Source organism: Staurois parvus, unplaced genomic scaffold (assembly GCF_062004578.1).
Source record: "Staurois parvus isolate SC_StPar_1 unplaced genomic scaffold, SC_StPar_1.0 ptg000315l, whole genome shotgun sequence".
NCBI classification, from domain to species: Eukaryota; Metazoa; Chordata; class Amphibia; order Anura; family Ranidae; genus Staurois; species Staurois parvus.
The window spans coordinates 847,283-865,849 of NW_028318111.1; the positions used below are offsets into that span (position 1 = coordinate 847,283).

The 18,567-nt window shown below is 41.8% G+C and overlaps 1 protein-coding gene across 2 annotated transcripts in view; it reads right to left on the bottom strand.

The window, feature by feature from the left end:
- Positions 1-18,567, bottom strand: part of LOC149457528 (sterol 26-hydroxylase, mitochondrial-like) — a 47,973-nt gene that overhangs the window by 3,770 nt on the left and 25,636 nt on the right. For both annotated transcript variants that reach the window (XM_089683573.1, XM_089683574.1), the window contains 5 exons: positions 16,927-17,126; positions 14,593-14,790; positions 13,345-13,508; positions 11,671-11,837; positions 1,382-1,463 (listed from right to left, as the gene is read on the bottom strand). In XM_089683573.1, the coding sequence (XP_089539699.1) occupies positions 1,382-1,463; positions 11,671-11,837; positions 13,345-13,508; positions 14,593-14,790; positions 16,927-17,126 (811 nt within the window). The remainder of the gene's footprint in view (positions 1-1,381; positions 1,464-11,670; positions 11,838-13,344; positions 13,509-14,592; positions 14,791-16,926; positions 17,127-18,567) is intronic.

Genomic DNA, 18,567 nt, shown 5'->3' on the forward strand with positions numbered 1-18,567 from the left:
CTCTCAGCAGATCACTGAGAAGCTGAACCTGGTGCTGCTCCAGGGATCTAGGTGGATCCTGACTTTAAAGGCAGGATCTTCCCCAGCCTGGACCGGCTGAGTGACATCAGTCAACAACAGACTTTAGCCCCCTGTCGGCTGAAAATGGGTCACAGCTGTGCAGTTAATGTTGCACTCCTGTGATCCAGTGAGCTTTGGCTGTACTTCTCCTTTAAGACCCAAAGAGCATTAGAATAATGATCAGTGCATTGCAACAGGCTCCTGCATTGTCAATATCCCTGCCCAAGGTGCAAGGTACGAACTTTCTGCTGGAGGAAGTAAAATGTGGATAACGAGTGCACTTGTGCCAGCACAATCTACCAGTCCCTTGCCCCAGTGGTAGATGGGACTTGTAGTCTTCACATTCCCTGTGAATGAGTCTGTAAATGGATGGTGGATGTACGGGTGGAGCCATTCACAGCCATGCCAAATTCAACAAATTCAACAAACATCAGGATGCTCTAGAGCACAGGTGTCAAACTGGCAGCCCTCCAGCTGTTGCCAAACTACAAGTCCCATGAGGCATTGCAAGAATGACAGTTTCAAGCATGACTTCCAAAGGCAGAGGCATGATGGGACATGTAGTTTTGCAACAGCTGGAGGGCCACCAGTTTGACACCCCTGGTCTAGAGGGTGGGGTAGGAGAATGTGACCATTGTCCCAAGTTGGACTATGCCTTTAAATTCTAACTTCACATTGTTACCCTCCCCCTCTCCAGGTCCTGCAACCCTCCATGCACCAATTTTGTAAAATATTATTTTTGGCAGGCCTGTCTTAATTCCAAATGTCTTCTGGTTGGTCATTTGAGGAAAGAGGTCCTTTGTCCCCATTATCGGCAGTGTGGAGCTCATTTTATGATATGAGAACACCTGTTTATTCTGCATTCCATTGTGCATGTGATGTGCCACCTCCAGGGGGTGTGTCAATGACTGCCTGTGTAATAAGGAAGTGGATTGATCATGGGTGTCATAGAGCACAAATAAGGATTGGCAGACAGTGGTGGACGGCAGAGAGGAGTGTAAAGAGAGTAAATACATTTTTTTTCTCTTTTTTTTTTTTTAACAGGGTGGTATTTTCTTTAATTTAAAGTTCATTAAAAGTGGAGATGTCTTTTAAAGCACTGCTCCAGCCAATGACCCAAAGGCCACCATGCAATTAGCATTTTCAGCAATGGCGCCCCTGCTTCATTTCTCTTTCTACAGATTTCCTTTAGTTTCTTTAACACTGTACAATGAGCCCACTGAATATGGCTGCGATTAATTATACAGAACTCAGGAAGTCCCTAACGTTCATGCAATCGCGGTGTGTTCCGGGTATCTACACCATCTATAGGATCACTTACCCTCTTGGGAAATTTGTAACCTTCAATCACCAGCTCCTTGTCAGTGATGGTTCTTGCATTGGTCGGAATAACAGGATACAACCTATAGGAGGAAGACATGTGTCAGTGGCAGTAGCAGAAGAATAATGGTGGCGAAGGACAGAGGCGGGACTTAAGCTTTTGTAACCATTGAAATGTTATTACTTGCAATACATTAAGATGGACATTAGATGGCGGTGGTCTGCCATTCAGGATCGCTCACATGGACAAAACAGCCATGTGGGACTTGTATGCAGAACAGCAGGACTGGTGAGCAGGGCATTCAGGGACTACATTTCCCAAGAGAGGTAGTGTGTGGGCGGGGGCATATAAATATCAAAGTCCGAAAGATTGGCCAGGAGAGTGCGAGGAGAGACTGAAGAAGAAGGAGGTGTGCTGATGGCTGAAGTGCAGAACTAGGCTGCGGAGCCAGGGTTGGAGAGAGGGAAAGAGTGGAAAGAGCCTACTGACCACCCGGTCTGCCACGTTGCCCAGCAGGCCAATCTGACAGCAGGAGACCACACAAGACGCCAAGCCTGAATTGGAGAGTCCGTGGGCTGACCCCGTCTGTGGGGAAGGACTGACCGATACGATCTGCCAGACCACATTGACTGGGTGAGAGACCCACTAACCAAGTGAATACTGACAGTTTGCCACCTCAGCTATCTACGTGCACATAGTTGTGAACATTACATACAGTTGCCTCAGTTTGCGGCCTAGTTCTCCCAGTCGCCATTGTTGGGATACATCTGCATTACAGGCTATCATACAAGCTGACCGCAGGGAACAGAGTTGCAGGCCAGGATACAGCAGAGCCAACTCAAACAGAAAAGTTCCCTTTTTCAATGAAATAGGATTCCTACCACTGTTCATTTTGATATCCAGAGGGAGTTATCTTTGTCCATAGACACTATTGCCAATTGCTGCTATTGATTACTTTAAGCCCGCCCTATGTTTAGTGTTTTAAAGGGGACCCCTGCACTAATTTGCTACCAGCAAGAGGAAAAGTGTTCATTCTTCACCTTTTTCCCCTCACTATTTTCATGTTGCCATCCTGAGGAACTATATTCCACACCTCAACTCAACTTCAAACCAACTGGGTCCCAACAAGCGTTCAGAAGACACTGTAGTTCTCTTAAAGGGACATTGCATAATTTCGAATAAGAATTCTCTTTACTTCACATTTAATCTTTGTCATCTAGTTCTGAGAGCCCATGGTGCGCTTATCTGTTTCTTGATAGTTGTTTCTGCTCACTGGGGATTCAGCAGTCCCCTGAGATTGGAGACATTGGATTATTTCTGAAAGCAGGCCTGCTAATAGTTATTGTTGCTTCACTGTGAATGTCGTCTTTTGCTCCCAGTTGCCAAATGTGATTATATATGCTGCATATTCAGTGTCATTTTGTTCTTTTTGATGAAGTTACCTTTAATTCCAATATAAACTTCAGCTTGGTTTATACTAATTTGTGTGTGTCGGTTTTACAGTTGTGATTCCTTTTGGCCACAAGAGCACGGCGGTGTAAGCAGATGTTAGGCTTTCAGCAAGAGGTCCAGGTTGATAGGGAACACGAAAAACTAAACAACCCTTAAGGGGTAGTGCTACGATTTGTTCAAATGTTTGGTCGGGGGGGGGGGGGATGTGTGTTAAAAACCAGGCGGTTGAATTAAGATTTTAACACCCCCTGACCACCCACCAGAACACATTCCCCCAATGGATGCACATTCCTCCAATCCATGCACATTCCCCCAATCCATGCACATTCCTCCAATCCATCCATATTCCTCCAATCCATCCATATTCCTCCAATCCATCCACATTCCTCCAATCCATGCACATTCCCCCAATCCATCCACATTCCCCCAATCCATCCACATTCCTCCAATCCATGCGAAATTCCCCCAATCCATCCACATTCCCCCAATCCATCCACATTCCTCCAATCCATCCACATTCCTCCAATCCATGCACATTCCCCCAATCCATGCACATTCCCCCAATCCATCCACATTCCCCCAATCCATCCACATTCCTCCAATCCATCCACATTCCTCCAATCCATGCACATTCCCCCAATCCATGCACATTCCTCCAATCCATCCACTATCCTCCAATCCATGCACATTTCCCCAATCCATGCACATTCCCCCAATCCATGCACAATCCTCCAATCCATCCACATTCCTCCAATCCATGCACATTCCCCCAATCCATGCACATTCCTCCAATCCATCCACATTCCTCCAATCCATGCACATTCCCCCAATCCATGCACATTCCTCCAATCCATGCACATTCCCCCAATCCATGCACATTCCTCCAATCCATCCACATTCCCCCAATCCATGCACATTCCCCCAATCCATGCACATTCCTCCAATCCATCCACATTCCTCCAATCCATGCACATTCCCCCAATCCATGCACATTCCTCCAATCCATGCACATTCCCCCAATCCATACACATTTCCTAATCCATGCACATTCCCCCAATCCATGCACATTCCCCCAATCCATACACATTCCCCAATCTATGCACATTCCCCAATCCATGCACATTCCCCCAATCCATGCACATTCCCCCAATCCATACACATTCCCCAATCCATGCACATTCCCCCAAACCATGCACATCCCCCAATCCATGCACATTCCCCCAATCCATGCACATTCCCCCAATCCATAAACATTCCCCAATCTATGCACATTCCCCTAATCCATCCACATTCCTCAATTCATGCACATTCCCCCAATCCATGAACATTCCCCCAATCCATACACATTCCCCAATCCATGCACATTCCCCCAATCCATACACGTTCCCCAATCCATGCACATTCCCCCAATCCATACACATTCCCCAATCCATGCACATTCCCCCAATCCATACACATTCCCCAATCCATGCACATTCCCCCAATCCATACACATTGCTCAATTCATGCACATTCCCCCAATCCATGCACATTCCCCCAATCCATACACATTCCTCGATCCATGCACATTCCCCCAATCCATGCACATTCCTCCACCGTGATCACCATGTATAATACATAAGGGGGGATATGATCTCCATGTATAATACATAAGGGGGATATGATCTCCATGTATAATACATAAGGGGGGATATGATCTCCATGTATAATACATAAGGGGGGATATGATCTCCATGTATAATACATAAGGGGGGATATGATCTCCATGTATAATACATAAGGGGGGATATGATCTCCATGTATATTACATAAGGGGGGATATGATCTCCATGTATAATACATAAGGTGGGACATGATCTCCATGTATAATACATAAGGGGGATATGATCACCATGTATAATACATAAGGGGGTATATGATCTCCATGTATAATACATAAGGGGGGATATGATCTCCATGTATAATACATAAGGGGGGATATGATATCCATGTATAATACATAAGGGGGGATATGATCTCCATGTATAATACATAAGGGGGGATATGATCTCCATGTATAATACATAAGGGGGATATGATCTCCATGTATAATACATAAGGGGGGATATGATCTCCATGTATAATACATAAGGGGGGGATATGATCTCCATGTATAATACATAAGGGGGATATGATCTCCATGTATAATACATAAGGGGGGGGGATATGATCTCCATGTATAATACATAAGGGGGAATATGATCTCCATGTATAATACATAAGGGGAGATATGATCTCCATGTATAATACATAAGGGGGGGATATGATCTCCATGTATATTACATAAGGGGGGATATGATCTCCATGTATAATACATAAGGGGGGTATGATCTCCATGTATAAAACATAAGGGGGGATATGATCTCCATGTATAATACATAAGGGGGGATATGATCTCCATGTATAATACATAAGGGGGGATATGATCTCCATGTATAATACATAAGGGGGGATATGATCTTCATGTATAATACATAAGGGGGATATGATCTCCATGTATAAAACATAAGGGGGGATATGATCTCCATGTATAATACATAAGGGGGGATATGATGTCTGTGTATAATACATAAGGGGGGATATGATCTCCATGTATAAAACATAAGAGGGGATATGATCTCCATGTATAATACATAAGGGGGATATGATCTCCATGTATAATACATAAGGGGGGATATGATCTCCATGTATAATACATAAGGGGGATATGATCTCCATGTATAATACATAAGGGGGATATGATCTCCATGTATAATACATAAGGGGGGATATGATCTCCATGTATAATACATAAGGGGGGATATGATCACCATGTATAATACATAAGGGGGATATGATCTCCATGTATAATACATAAGGGGGATATGATCTCCATGTATAATACATAAGGGGGATATGATCTCCATGTATAATACATAAGGGGGGATATGATCTCCATGTATAATACATAAGGGGGGATATGATCTCCATGTATAATACATAAGGGGGGATATGATCTCCATGTATAATACATAAGGGGGATATGATCACCATGTATAATACATAAGGGGGGATATGATCTCCATGTATAATACATAAGGGGGGATATGATCTCCATGTATAACACATAAGAGTGGATATGATCTCCATGTGTAAAACATAAGGGGGGATATGATCTCCATGTATAATACATAAGGGGGGATATGATCTTCATGTATAATACATAAGGGGGATATGATCTCCATGTATAAAACATAAGGGGGGATATGATCTCCATGTATAATACATAAGGGGGGATATGATGTCTGTGTATAATACATAAGGGGGGATATGATCTCCATGTATAAAACATAAGAGGGGATATGATCTCCATGTATAATACATAAGGGGGGATATGATCTCTGTGTATAATACATAAGGGGATATGATCTCCATGTATAATACATAAGGGGGATATGATCTCCATGTATAATACATAAGGGGGGATATGATCTCCATGTATAACACACGAGGGGGGATATGATCTCCATGTATAATATATAAGGGGGATATGATCTCCATGTATAATACATAAGGGGGATATGACCTCCATGTATAATACATGAGGGGGGGATATGATCTCCATGTATAATACATAAGGGGGGATATGATCTCCATGTATAATACATAAGGGGGGATATGATCTCCATGTATAATACATAAGGGGGATATGATCACCAAGTATAATACATAAGGGGGGATATGATCTCCATGTATAATACATAAGGGGGGATATGATCTCCATGTATAATACATAAGAGGGGATATGATCTCCATGTATAATACATAAGGGGGGATATGATCTCCATGTATAATACATAAGGGGGATATGATCACCAAGTATAATACATAAGGGGGGATATGATCTCCATGTATAATACATAAGGGGGATATGATCTCCATGTATAATACATAAGGGGGATATGATCTCCATGTATAATACATAAGGGGGGATATGATCTCCATGTATAATACATAAGGGGGGATATGATCACCATGTATAATACATAAGGGGGATATGATCTCCATGTATAATACATAAGGGGGATATGATCTCCATGTATAATACATAAGGGGGATATGATCTCCATGTATAATACATAAGGGGGGATATGATCTCCATGTATAATACATAAGGGGGGATATGATCTCCATGTATAATACATAAGGGGGATATGATCACCATGTATAATACATAAGGGGGGATATGATCTCCATGTATAATACATAAGGGGGGATATGATCTCCATGTATAACACATAAGAGTGGATATGATCTCCATGTGTAAAACATAAGGGGGGATATGATCTCCATGTATAATACATAAGGGGGGATATGATCTCCATGTATAACACATAAGAGTGGATATGATCTCCATGTGTAAAACATAAGGGGGGATATGATCTCCATGTATAATACATAAGGGGGGATATGATCTTCATGTATAATACATAAGGGGGATATGATCTCCATGTATAAAACATAAGGGGGGATATGATCTCCATGTATAATACATAAGGGGGGATATGATGTCTGTGTATAATACATAAGGGGGGATATGATCTCCATGTATAAAACATAAGAGGGGATATGATCTCCATGTATAATACATAAGGGGGGATATGATCTCTGTGTATAATACATAAGGGGGATATGATCTCCATGTATAATACATAAGGGGGATATGATCTCCATGTATAATACATAAGGGGGGATATGATCTCCATGTATAACACACGAGGGGGGATATGATCTCCATGTATAATATATAAGGGGGATATGATCTCCATGTATAATATATAAGGGGGATATGATCTCCATGTATAATACATAAGGGGGATATGACCTCCATGTATAATACATTAGGGGGGGATATGATCTCCATGTATAATACATAAGAGGGGATATGATCTCCATGTATAATACATAAGGGGGGATATGATCTCCATGTATAATACATAAGGGGGATATGATCACCAAGTATAATACATAAGGGGGGATATGATCTCCATGTATAATACATAAGGGGGGATATGATCTCCATGTATAATACATAAGAGGGGATATGATCTCCATGTATAATACATAAGGGGGATATGATCTCCATGTATAATACATAAGGGGGGATATGATCACCATGTATAACACATAAGAGGGGATATGATCTCCATGTATAATACATAAGGGGGATATGATCTCCATGTATAACACATACGAGAGGATATGATCTCCATGTATAATACATGAGGGGGGATATGATCTCCATGTATAATACATAAGGGGGATATGATCTCCATGTATAATACATAAGGGGGATATGATCTCCATGTATAATTCATAAGGAGGGATATGATCACCATGTATAATACATAAGGGGGGGGATATGATCTCCATGTATAATACATAAGAGGGGATATGATCTCCATGTATAAAACATAAGGGGGGATATGATCTCCATGTATAATACATAAGGGGGGATATGATCACCATGTATAATACATAAGGGGGGATATGATCTCCATGTATAATACATAAGGGGGATATGATCTCCATGTATAAAACATAAGGGGGTTATGATCTCCATGTATAATACATAAGGGGAGATATGATCTCCATGTATAATACATAAGGGGGGATATGATCTCCATGTATAATACATAAGGGGGGATATGATCTTCATGTATAATACATAAGGGGGATATGATCTCCATGTATAAAATATAAGGGGGGATATGATCTCCATGTATAATACATAAGGGGGGATATGATGTCCGTGTATAATACATAAGGGGGATATGATCTCCATGTATAATACATAAGAGGGGATATGATATCCATGTATAATACATAAGGGGGATATGATCTCCATGTATAATACATAAGGGGGGGATATGATCACCATGTATAATACATAAGGGGGGATATGATCACCATGTATAATACATAAGAGGGGATATGATCTCCATGTATAATACATAAGGGGGATATGATCTCCATGTATAACACATACGAGTGGATATGATCTCCATGTATAATACATGAGGGGGGATATGATCTCCATGTATAATACATAAGGGGGATATGATCTCCATGTATAATACATAAGGGGGATATGATCTCCATGTATAATTCATAAGGAGGGATATGATCTCCATGTATAATACATAAGGGGGGGTATGATCTCCATGTATAATACATAAGGGGGGGATATGATCTCCATGTATAATACATAAGAGGGGATATGATCTCCATGTATAAAACATAAGGGGGGATATGATCTCCATGTATAATACATAAGGGGGGATATGATCTCCATGTATAATACATAAGGGGGATATGATCTCCATGTATAATACATAAGGGGGGATATGATCTTCATGTATAATACATAAGGGGGGGATATGATCTCCATGTATAATACATAAGGGGGGATATGATCTCCATGTATAATACATAAGGGGGGATATGATGTCCATGTATAATACATAAGGGGGGATATGACCTCTGTGTATAATACATAAGGGGGATATGATCTCCATGTATAATACATAAGGGGGATATGATCTCCATGTATAATACATAAGGGGGGATATGATATCATGTATAATACATAAGGGGGATATGATCTCCATGTATAAAACATAAGGGGGGATATGATCTCCATGTATAATACATAAGGGGAGATATGATCTCCATGTATAAAACATAAGGGGGGATATGATCTCCATGTATAATACATAAGGGGGGATATGATCTTCATGTATAATACATAAGGGGGATATGATCTCCATGTATAAAATATAAGGGGGGATATGATCTCCATGTATAATACATAAGGGGGGATATGATGTCCGTGTATAATACATAAGGGGGGATATGATCTCCATGTATAATACATAAGGGGGGATATGACCTCTGTGTATAATACATAAGGGGGATATGATCTCCATGTATAATACATAAGGGGGATATGATCTCCATGTATAATACATAAGGGGGGATATGATCTCCATGTATAATACATAAGGGGGGGATATGATCTCCATGTATAACACATGAGGGGGGATATGATCTCCATGTATAATACATAAGGGGGGATATGATCTCCATGTATAATACATTAGGGGGGATATGATCTCCATGTATAATACATAAGGGGGGATATGATCACCATGTATAATACATAAGGGGGGATATGATCTCCATGTATAATACATAAGGGGGATATGATCTCCATGTATAATACATAAGGGGGGATATGATCTCCATGTATAATACATTAGGGGGGATATGATCTCCATGTATAATACATACGGGGTATATGATCTCCATGTATAATACATAAGGGGGGATATGATCACCATGTATATTACATAAGGGGGGATATGATCACCATGTATAATACATAAGGGGGATATGATCTCCATGTATAATACATAAGGGGGGATATGATCTCCATGTATAATACATAAGGGGGGATATGATCTCCATGTATAATACATAAGGGGGGATATGATCTCCATGTATAAATACATCATTGGTTCATATAGTGAACTCGGTGTAGTTATTCCCCCTGAGGTCATCACAGAGGACAAGGGGGCGCTCTTTACGTCTGGAGGAAAAGAAATTTCATCTCCAAACACGGAAAGGTTTCTTCACAGTAAGAGCTGTGAAAATGTGGAATAGACTCCCTCAAGAGTTCTGGCCAGCTCAGTGGATTGCTGTAGGAAAGTCCTGGATTCTTTCTTGGATACACAGAATATAACTGGATATAACATTTATAGGTAAAGTTAATCCAGGGAATATCCAATTGCCTCTCGGGGGATCAGGACGTTTGCCTTTTTTCAGCCAGACTAACTATGTAACTGTGTACCTGCCCCCTGAGCACTCATCTAAAAACAGAGATGAAGCTGCTCAGGACTGTACCCAGCCAAAATTAAATGGCATGTTGCATTTGCAGGTGAAAGCATCAAGTCGTGGTGCCCTGCAACCCCTTTAAGTGAATGGGGACACCTAACCACTCTGCAACCATGTGCAATGCACAAGGCTGTGGCATGGTGGGTCAGCATTTAAGGGTTAAAGCAGGCAGTGAGGATAATATCTGCCCACCACCTATCAGATACCCTCTGAGAAGTGATCCACTACAGGTCTCTTTTCAGAGGGACAGCAACATAGTCACAGGTTTGAACAAGCTCTTAGTCAAATTCAGGTACTTTCACTGCTTGGAATAAAAAAGAATGAAAAGAATGAAGGTTGAATGAGGGAGTAGGAAGAGCTGAGCTGCAGACTCCCTGCTTGGAGTGGAGGAGTAGGAAGAGCTGAGCTGCATACTCCCTGCTTGGAGTGGAGGAGTAGGGAGAGCTGAGCTGCAGACTCCCTGCTTGGAGTGGATGAGTAGGAAGAGCTGAGCTGCAGACTCCCTGCTTGGAGTGGAGGAGTAGGAAGAGCTGAGCTGTAGACTCCCTGCTTGGAGTGGAGGAGTAGGGAGAGCTGAGCTGCTGAGTCACTACTGGTAGGTGGAGCAGGATGAGTGTCACCTTTTTGCTCATACTTTCAAGTATTTTGCAGATGACATCTGTTATCTTTTACGGTTGCAAAATACATCTTGCTGCACTTCAACTGCAACGTTTCACCTGATTTTACAACATGAAGTCTGCAGATGTTGAATATCCAACACCAAGTTTCCTCACTGAGAAGTAGCAAAGTTAGGAGAAAAAAGTTGCAACATTTCTTTCTCATCAGGCTGTGTGTTCTCACATTGTACCCGTCCCCAGACTCACCGCAGGGTCTCTTTGATTGCACCCCTCAGCAGGGGCATGTTGGTGAGATCATCTGCGGTGGGTATTCGATCTAAAGGAACGGCTTTTATGGACTCCTGGTACAGGGCCTCTTGGAGCTCCGGGTCTTTTGCCAGATGATAGAGAGACCAGGTTAATGTGTTGGATGTCTGTGAAGGACAAGAAGCAGAGGAGGTATTTGTTGTTTTTATATCAAAATCTCACCTGAATGGATCATCAACAAAACAGTCTACATTCTGTTACAAAAGCCAAAATATTCCTATACCTGGTGGAGAGGGTCATCTGTTACAGGGAAATTTTACTCTTTTTGTTTTCCTCAGCTATACAGGCAATTCCTGTGATTGGGATTTAAAGTATCTCCTGTGCTTCTTTGCTGTAAAATTTCTATTGTTTACTGAACTCAGTAGCTCAACCTGACACAAGTTACATCAGTCAATGCAAAGACTAATCTCCTCCCTCACTACAGCTTCTTTCAGGTTGCATTCAGATTCACTGTGCCTGAAAGAAGATATATACCACTGTGCTGTCTCTTTAGCTACCCCTTGGTGCTAAGGAAATCCTTTGTCACTCATTAAAACAAATGTAGCCCTGCCAGCAGCACCTGCGCTATGGTGGCCGCATGTCTCTGGCTTTGCAACATCTACACACTGCTGCAGCTGTCATCCCACTCTTCTCTGCTGCCATCATACAGATCAACCATGAGGGGGGAGAGCCAGGGAGCCTATGGAGGAAAATGCTGCCCACTGCTGGAGAAGGAGCAGGGGATCCCGAAGAACAGCGTCTCCTTCAGGGGTGAGAGCTACACTAAGATTGTTAAAATACGTTTGAACTAAAAAATAAATAAGTGACCCCAAACCATTATTCTTCTTTATATCATTTACATAAAATATGACTCCATGTATAGTTTGCAAATATATTGCTACTGCTTTGATGTCTGTTGTCTAAAGCCCGGTACACACATTTATGCCCCCTACACACTATAAGAAAATCGTCCGAGGACCGATCGTCCAATCATTGGATCGTTAGTACACAGCTTTTGAGCACGACGATTCGTATGACAATATCCAAAGGGACAAGTGCAAAAATATTTCTTGTGCGATACCAGATCGTCCGATTTTCGTTTAATCAGTACAGTAGACGTCTGAAAATACAATACATATACAACGCAATTCATGACATCACTTTCAAAATTATTTTCTTTCATAGGAGAATTTTCGTATCTTTAGTAACCTTTTCACTTTCGATGTGAGACTAGCAGGCGAAAAAAAAACGGCCGATCGTTCGTCTGATATTCTCATCCTGTGTACGGGGCATTAGTTTTTTTCTTTGTTCAACCCATAGTGATGTTAGTACAATGATCTCTCCTGCTGTGCCTTTGTGTTCTGACATGGGGACTCTCCTGGACAGAACACACTAACCAGTGCTCGCAGCCATTGGCTGCCAGCGCTGATTAGATGCTGGTTTTCCAGCGTGTCTCTTCGACAAAGGTCGCTCCTTTTGCCCCGTACACACGATGAGAATATCGGACGAACGATCGGCCGTTTTTTTTGTGTGTCAATCACGATGTGTTTTTGTGCTTTGTGTTTTTATTTTTGAATGAGCCCTACATTGCAGAAGATTTAAATAAAATAAAACAAATACACATTGATTACGTACGGTGTCCACACCGGCCAGCAGCAGCTCGCACACACTGCCGTACACCTCGGTCATGGTCAGCTTTCCGCTGGACAACAGATAGGTCAGGTACTCCCCCTGCACCTCCTCTCCCCTCTCCAGCCTTTCCTGGATCTCACTCATCTTCTTATCTATCAGCTTCTTCCCTGGAAACAACCAACCAGACAGTCAGGAGAGCGCCGCCCGGCTTTTCTTTGATGTCACAATAATGAATTCCAGAAAGATTGCATTCATTCAGTTAGTTGATGGAACAATGGGCTCCCTGTAGGGTAAGCTACACTGGAGTTGGTTGTTGTTGCTGCAGTGTTACTGTGCACAATTCATACATACAGAAGAACAGATACTGAGAATTACACCCGGCATACAAGAGAAGTGGTACTGTGCTGGGTCCATACATACCAAAGAAGAACAGATACTGAGAATTAACCCGGCATACAATACAAGAGAAGAGGTACTGTGCTGGGTCCATACATACCGAAGAAGAACAGATACTGAGAATTACACCCGGTATACAGAACAAGAGAAGAGGTACTGTGCTGGGTCCATACATACCAAAGAAGAACAGATACTGAGAATTACACCCGGTATAAAATACAAGAGAAGTGGTACTGTGCTGGGTCTATACATACCGAAGAAGAACAGATACTGAGAATTACACCGGGCATACAGAACAAGAGAAGAGGTACTGTGCTGGGTCCATACATACCGAAGAAGAACAGATACTGAGAATTACACCCGGCATACAATACAAGAGAAGTGGTACTGTGCTGGGTCCATACATACTGAAGAAGAACAGATACTGAGAATTACACCCAGCATACAATACAAGAGAAGTGGTACTGTGCTGGGTCCATACATATCGAAAAAGAACAGATACTGAGAATTACACCCAGCATACAATACAAGAGAAGTAGTACTGTGCTGGGTCTATACATACCGAAGAAGAACAGATACTGAGAATTACACCCGGCATACAAGAGAAATGGTACTGTGCTGGGTCCATACATACCGAAGAAGAGCAGATACTGAGAATTACACCCGACATACAGGACAAGAGAAGTGGTACTGTGCTGGGTGCATACATACAGAACAAGATCTGATACTGAGAACTATAACCAGCAAAGTGTGAATGAATGAAGGGAGAATTACACATGCAGGGGGATGGGGTGAGAGGGGTAAGAGCGGGGGGACTCCCTGGATTTTAGGGTGATTTGGCATGACCGCACTTACCAAAAGCAAAGATTCTGTCCCAGCCATCTAAGTAATTTTTCCAGTAGGGTAGGATTCCTCTGGTCCATACAGGTAGGTACTGGGCATAGGTGGAATTCCTCAGCATCTCAGCGATTGAATTGATAAACTTCTGTGTCTCTGGGGGGATCTGTTTATTCAGACAGCCAGTCCGAGTCTCAAAGACGATATAGGAGACCCCTAGAAGAGATCATGTTACATAATCATACATGTTACAATCTGACTGCATGGTTTCTGCATTCATTTCCCTTATTAACATATTAATGGCATGTGAAATAAAACCTGTTTTTTTACATTATTTGAGACCCAGTGATGCAATGACTGGGTCTTTATGCCTCTTTCTGCAATTCAGGCAGATCATGGCTGGTGAGAGGGGCCATACATTTCTTCCTGAAAACACCAGACTGCACTATGTGCTGCCCACATGTGATGATGAGCCTTCATGATAGAAACTGAAATCCAATGAATGAAAGGGACAGGCTGGGGAGGAAAGGGCTAGATGATGGGGTATGTCCTCCAGCATTATCTAGACAAAACTGACAGTATAAGGGCTTGTTGACACTTGCTTCAAAATGTAGCACTGGATACTCATTTTTAAAGCGCTCTGAATGCCGATCAAAGCAACTGTCACTAAATAAAATGGTTACCTTATAGTCCTGTTTACACATTGTCTTTGCTTTAACAATGATATCCCGTTTCACCTTTTGGTGCTTCATAAAGTCTCCAAGGCCACCATAGAAGTTTATGACAAAGTTTGCTAGCAACACCTGCAGCTTCTAAAAGGCTTTTATTCAGCTTTAGCTTTGCTTTGTTTTGGAGGTTTTGCAGGTATTAGATATCCCAGGAAGCACTGGGAAACCAACAAGCCGGAAAGACGTCATCAGCAGTCATTTCTGTTTCATGTGAGAAAGAGAAACTAGCAATGTCAGTGTGGTGCGCAGAGTGGGAGCAATATAGAGGAAGATGAGTGGGGACCATAGAGAGAAAGGAGGATCAGCAAACCAGAGGATCAGCAGAGCTGGGGATTACTACTGAGCAGGGGATCAGCAGAGCTGGGGGTTACTACTGAGCGGGGGATCAGCAGAGTTGGGGGTACTACTGAGCGGGGGATCATCAGAGCTGGGGGTTACTACTGAGCAGGGGATCAGCAGAGCAGGGGGTTACAACTGAGCAGGGGATCAGCAGAGTTTGGGGTTACTACTGAGCAGGGGATCAGCAGAATTGGGGGTACTACTGAGCAGGGGCTCAGCAGAGCTGGGGGTTACTACTGAGCAGGGGAGCAGCAGAGCTGGGGGTTACTACTGAGCAGGAGATCAGCAGAGCTGGGGGTACTACTGAACAGGGGATAAGCAAAGCTGGGGGTTACTACTGAGTAGGGGATCAGCAGAGCTGGGGATTACTACTGAGCAGAGGATCAGCAGAGCTGGGGGTTACTACTAAGGGGGGGATAAAATGAGCTGGGGGTTACTACTGAGCAGAGGATCAACAAAGCTGGGGGTTACTACTGAGCAGGGGATCAGCAGAGCTGGGGGTTACTACTGAGCACGGGATCAGCAGAGCTGGGGGTTACTACTGAGCAGGGGATCAGCAGAGCTGGGGGTTACTACTGAGCAGGGGATCAGCAGAGCTGGGGGTTACTACTGAGCAGGAGTTTAGCAGAGTTGGGGGTACTACTGAACAGGGGATCAGCAAAGCTGGGGGTTACTACTGAGTAGGGGATCAGCAGAGCTGGGGGTTACTACTGAGTGGGGGATAAAATGAGCTGGGGGTTACTACTGAGCAGGGGATCAACAAAGCTGGGGATTACTACTGAGCAGGGGATCAGCAGAGCTGGGGGTTACTACTGAGCAGGGGATCAGCAGAGCTGGGGGTTACTACTGAGTAGAAAATCAGCAAAACTGGGGATACTACTGAGTGGGGCATCGGCAGAGCTGGGGGTACTACTGAGCAGGGGATCTGCTTAATGAGGATACTAATGAGCTGGGGATCTGCTGAGCGAGGGCTCTAATGAGCTGGGGATCTGCTGAATGAGGATACTAATAAGCTGGGAATCTTTTGAATGAGGGTACCAATGAGCTGAGTATCCACTGAACAAGGGTACTAATGAACTGCGGATCTGCTGAGTGGGGGTACTACTGGGCTCCTTTAAAACAAAAAGAAAATCAATACAAACACAGGACATTTGGAAAGCTTCATGAAAGCTTCAAAAAAGCATCACCAAAGCAACAAAAACACATACAAAATGCATGTTGAAGCAGTGGGCACTTTAATGTGTGCTGAAATCGTAGCGAGTGTAAACGAGCCCTTAAGACACACCTTCAAAAGCAAAGCGATAGAACTCATTCGCCAAGTCCTGGACTATGTTGCTGGTGGGACTCTCTTTGCTCAAGTCCTGCAGTCTGACCATGAAATCCGAAACAATGTCGTTGATGCTCCCGGCGTAGCTCTTGGCTTCAGACGGCTTCAGCATCCTCTTGTTCAGGATGGTGCGCAGGGCGTGCCATTTGTGCCCTTCCCTAGATACAATGAGACTTGTAAATATTACGATTCTATGCTGTTATCCTTCCAAAAGCATTCCATTTGATTCTGATCCAATTATGAATTATGAAAGCCTTGTACAATCTGATTGCAGCATGTTTGGCCGGGTTAATAATGGATAGACACCTAAATCCACCACAAAATTTCCTGACTTGGGTAACACAGCAAGGAAAAAAGTAAAAACGATGATAAAAGCTCCCAGGATCAGGGCCCTCCTATCCCTCTTGTATTGAACTGTATTGTTGCTGTATTGTCTTCCGTTATATTGTAAAGCGGAGCAAACTGTTGGCGCTATATAAATCCTGTATAATAATAATAATATAAATCCTGTATAATAATAATAATAATATATAAATCCTGTATAATAATAATAATATAAATCCTGTATAATAATAATATAAATCCTGTATAATAATATAAATCCTGTATAATAATAATATATAAATCCTGTATAATAATAATAATATAAATCCTGTATAATAATAATATAAATCCTGTATAATAATAATATATAAATCCTGTATAATAATAATAATATAAATCCTGTATAATAATAATAATAATAATAATAATAATAATATAAATCCTGTATTATAATAATAATAATAATAATATAAATACTGTATAATAATAATAATAATAATGATAAATATTGTAATACTTTCTTACTTTTGTAATGAGCCTGCCATTGTAGGGAGAATGCAGTTAGAATAAAATAGATGGGCACTACATTGTGTCAAAATGAATATACCAAATGAAAATGCAGTTTCTAAATCCAAAAATCCCCATATAAAGTATTTCAAACTTGGAACATGCCTCCTAGTGCATGGACCAAATGCTGTATATTTTGGGGAGCCAAGTTACAATTTTGTTGTCTCTGCCAGGCCAGTAACTATCAAACCTCACCCCCAAAACATATAGTTTGGCCACGCCCCCAGTTTGCTGCTATCCAAGCTATTCTACCTACAATGGTAAATATAATAGGTAGGCCCTACATTAAAAAAATATTATTATATTATAAGCGCATTTAGAAAAGGGAAATGTGTTACCAAAAATCCATATATCTGGTGCCTCAAAATAGTTGCATGCCCCCTAGTGCATGAACCCAACCTAGTAGATCCTATATAGATAATGATGTGATTACGGTTGATGTGAAGCTGCCCCTATTATGGTGGAAATTCCACTGAAACATGCAATTAGAATAATGGTTGGTTGTTATTATTATTATTATTATTATACAGGATTTATATTATTATTATTATACAGGATTTATATTATTATTATTATTATTATACAGGATTTATATTATTATTATTATTATTATTATACAGGATTTATATTATTATTATTATTATACAGGATTTATATTATTATTATTATTATACAGGATTTATGGCGCCAACAGTTTGCTCAGCACTT